This window comes from Echinops telfairi, unplaced genomic scaffold (assembly GCF_000313985.2).
Source record: "Echinops telfairi isolate 266 unplaced genomic scaffold, ASM31398v2 ScPeMD7_3533;HRSCAF=4204_0, whole genome shotgun sequence".
NCBI classification, from domain to species: Eukaryota; Metazoa; Chordata; class Mammalia; order Afrosoricida; family Tenrecidae; genus Echinops; species Echinops telfairi.
Window position 1 is genome coordinate 33,667,833 of NW_022107431.1, and position 3,235 is coordinate 33,671,067.

At 52.5% G+C, this 3,235-nt stretch overlaps 1 protein-coding gene across 1 annotated transcript in view; it reads left to right on the top strand.

Moving 5' to 3' along the window:
• Window positions 1-3,235, top strand: part of MAP3K5 (mitogen-activated protein kinase kinase kinase 5) — a 230,658-nt gene that overhangs the window by 161,424 nt on the left and 65,999 nt on the right. Inside the window, exon 14 of the mRNA XM_045294594.1 lies at window positions 554-635. Within this exon, the coding sequence (XP_045150529.1) occupies window positions 554-635 (82 nt within the window). The remainder of the gene's footprint in view (window positions 1-553; window positions 636-3,235) is intronic.

The window sequence follows — 3,235 nt, forward strand, 5'->3', positions numbered from 1 at the left end:
CACACGTATGATGGCGGGACTGTCATTTTCACAGCCCCCTGTGGGATCACCCGGTGCCCTCGAGTCCGTGCTGACACAGTGACACCATAGGGCTTCCTAGAACTGTCCCACCGCGGGTCCAAGGCCACAGTCTGTACAGAAAGGTCACTGACCGCCGACCTTTCACCTGGTAGCCAAGTGCTCAACCACCGTGCTACCAGGGCTCTTCAGCCATGAGATCGGTCTTGTACGTCTTCTGCTTCACGATGGAGGGGTGAGACGTGGAGGAGACCCACCGACAGACTGCTAACCGTGCCCACATCCACACTCTTCGCCTTGTGCCCTCTGCCTCGCTCCGCCATGCCACTCCTGTCTCGTTGCATTGGTTGAAGCGAGACAGTGGATCAGAGATTCCCTGACCCGCTCTCTCGCTCTCTGGAATGGGCTGTCTGGCTGCTGGTTCTGGCTCCTCTCCCACCTCCCATCTCTTCCCTCCAAAGTCACTTTGGGATGCACTTGCCTGGTTTGCCACCCGGGAGTGCTCGGAGTGACGAGATGCCAACTTCCTCCGCAGGTTTTTTGAGATGGTGAACACCATCACGGAGGAGAAGGGGAGAGGCACCGAGGAAGGCGATTGCGAAGGGGACTCCCTGGAGGTACGGGCTTAGGCTGGGGTTTTATGACGAGACACAGACCTTACTGCAGCCTCGCTGAGGGAGAGGGAATGGTGGGTGGGAGGGCTGTGTGGATGGGTGCGTGCTGGTCAGGGGTGGGGTTCAGCCAGAGTCTGTAACCTTTCCCTCGGTGCTTGTAGCTGCTTCTGGTAAAGAAGCTCTGGTCAAGGAGGCTCATCGTAGTTACGCACTGGGCTGCTAGCCACAAGGTCAGCAGTATGAAACCACTGCTGACCTGCCGTTTGAAACCTGCTCTGTGCGGGAGAGGCAAGGCTCTCCACTCCCGTTCGGAGCTGCAGTCTCGGAAATGCAGAGGTGCGGTGTTCCCCTGTCCTGGGGTCACTCTGAGTTGGAACGCCTCCACGGCAGCGAGGTTGTCTTGTTTCTCAGTTTGGATGGTGAATACCTCCGTTTTCTCTAGGAGGGTGCAGGTTAACCTGAGTGCACCGCCCACAGGGCCCTTGCACGTTCTAGATTCTGCTCTGCACTTACATTTCAACGAGAAATAAACAAGATACACAGATACGGCATGTTATATTGGATTTCTGGAGCCCTGGTAGCGTACAGGGCTTAGCGGTTGGTTAACGGAAAGGCCCATGAGCCAAACCCCCGTCTGCTCCCATAACGAGGTACAGTTCGGGAAATCCAAAGGCGCCGTTCTGCTCTGTGCTGTAGGGCCGTGATATACCAGAATGGACTGGGTGAGGGTGGGTACGTTGGTTGTCTAGAACTCCCACCACAAAGCCCCACCAACGGGTGACTTGGAGAAGCAGGAATGCATTGCCATCTCAGACTGAGACTCCCAAACCAGGTGTCTGACTGGTTGATTCCTCTGAGAGCGCTGGATGAAAATCTGTGGGACACGATGCAATCCCAAATGGCTGAGAGGGAGCAGAGTGAAGAGAACAAATAGAGGGGGTTAGGCAGGCATGGATGTGTGTGTGTGTGTGTGTGTGTGTGTGTGTGTGTGTTTCAGTGGGGAGGAAAGCAACAACATGAGGAAGGACAGACAAACCACACTGGATCCTCGTACCTGTGGTTTGCTGCTTGACATTCTAGATACCATTTACATGTTCAGGAGACAATTCTGCCTGCCACGAGCAAGGTACTGATTGGATCTTTGCGATGACTGCTCACCTACTGTAAGTAGGTCCAAGCTGGGAGGTGGAAGACGCCTGTGCACTATAGAAATGAGGGGCGGGTGTGTGTGTGTGTGTGTGTGTGTGTACACACGCGCACTATAGAAATGAGGGGTGTGTGTGCAGTGTGTTACTGCAGGCCTCTATCGGTGCAGAGATGAAATGAATTAGCTACTTTGTTTGGCCGGGTCGACGTTCCTTCTAAGCTGATTGTCTGCCCAATGCTCATTTAGATGGTTCTGGGCAGGCAACAATAATGGGATGCTTCTAGAAGTATCCCCATCTTTGCTCCAACGTGCAGTTGGTGTTTCCCTTAGCAACAACCCGAGTTGCCAGCTGGTCACCATAGAAACAGAATGCAACATCTATAAGCAATCTGCTTTAGCTTTTATTTTCTAAGATCGCTCCCTTCAGCCCTCCACCCCCCTTCTCTCCGTAGTTGTCACTGAATGGGCCCTGACTTGTCCCAGGCTCAGTTCTACTTTTTATGGTGCTCACATAGAGACGTCTTGGCGCTAAGGGTAGACCAGGCCCATCTCTTAGTCTCTTTTCAGCCGCAAACCTGCTCTTTCAATAATGTGTATCCTATAGGAATAGAAAACAGAGAGAGAGAGAGAGACCAAGAATTAATGATCCACGCCATAGTTTTATTCCAGTCACATTGATGTTATTAAACGTCTTTGTATTTGTCGCCGTGACTACTTGGTTCAGCAGGAATCCGCTTCTGCACCTAATAAACGACCTTTCTAAAGAGAACCGTCTTGTGGTCCTCTCCATTGTCGAAGAGTCCTCACTCTGGGGCTCTCTTCTCAGCCAAACCTCAACTGATGCTGCCTCTAAATGCTTTGTCTTGGCACCTTTTTAAAAAGTTCTCATCTGATTTCTATAGCCTGATTATTTCATTAAGCAAATGACTACTGAGCATCTATTAGAATGCATGCCAGATACCACTAAGTTTAGGAACCGAGCAGTTAAAAAAGGCCCTTTTCTCCAGCGGCTCCTCAGTGGACAGAGTGGGCAGGCGGGGCAGAGTGGTCCGTATGTGATGGAGAAAGGGCAGCAGGAAGTATGTGATGACCAGCACAGCAGCCCAGCATCTGACCCAGCTTTGGAAGGCCATGTGATGTTCCTGGGAGCTTAGTCTTGAAGGGGGAGGAGGACGTGGTAAGTTTGACTGGGAACTACGAGAGAGACGATAGGCCACACAGGTGACCATGAGATTCTAACTGGCGCGTCTGCTGTTCTCAGACGTAAACTCTCTCCCAGAAGCAACGGGGAGCAAACAGAGCAGCGGCAGCCACGCTGCCATGCTCACTTTGGAACTTTGCAGCTGGATTGGAAGGTGGGACCATCAGTGAGAAGCGGGCATGAAAACCAAGTAGGGGCAGGCGTCCACAGGGTTAGTAAAGAAGTAAGGCGGGCAGGGAGACCTTGAGTGGTCCC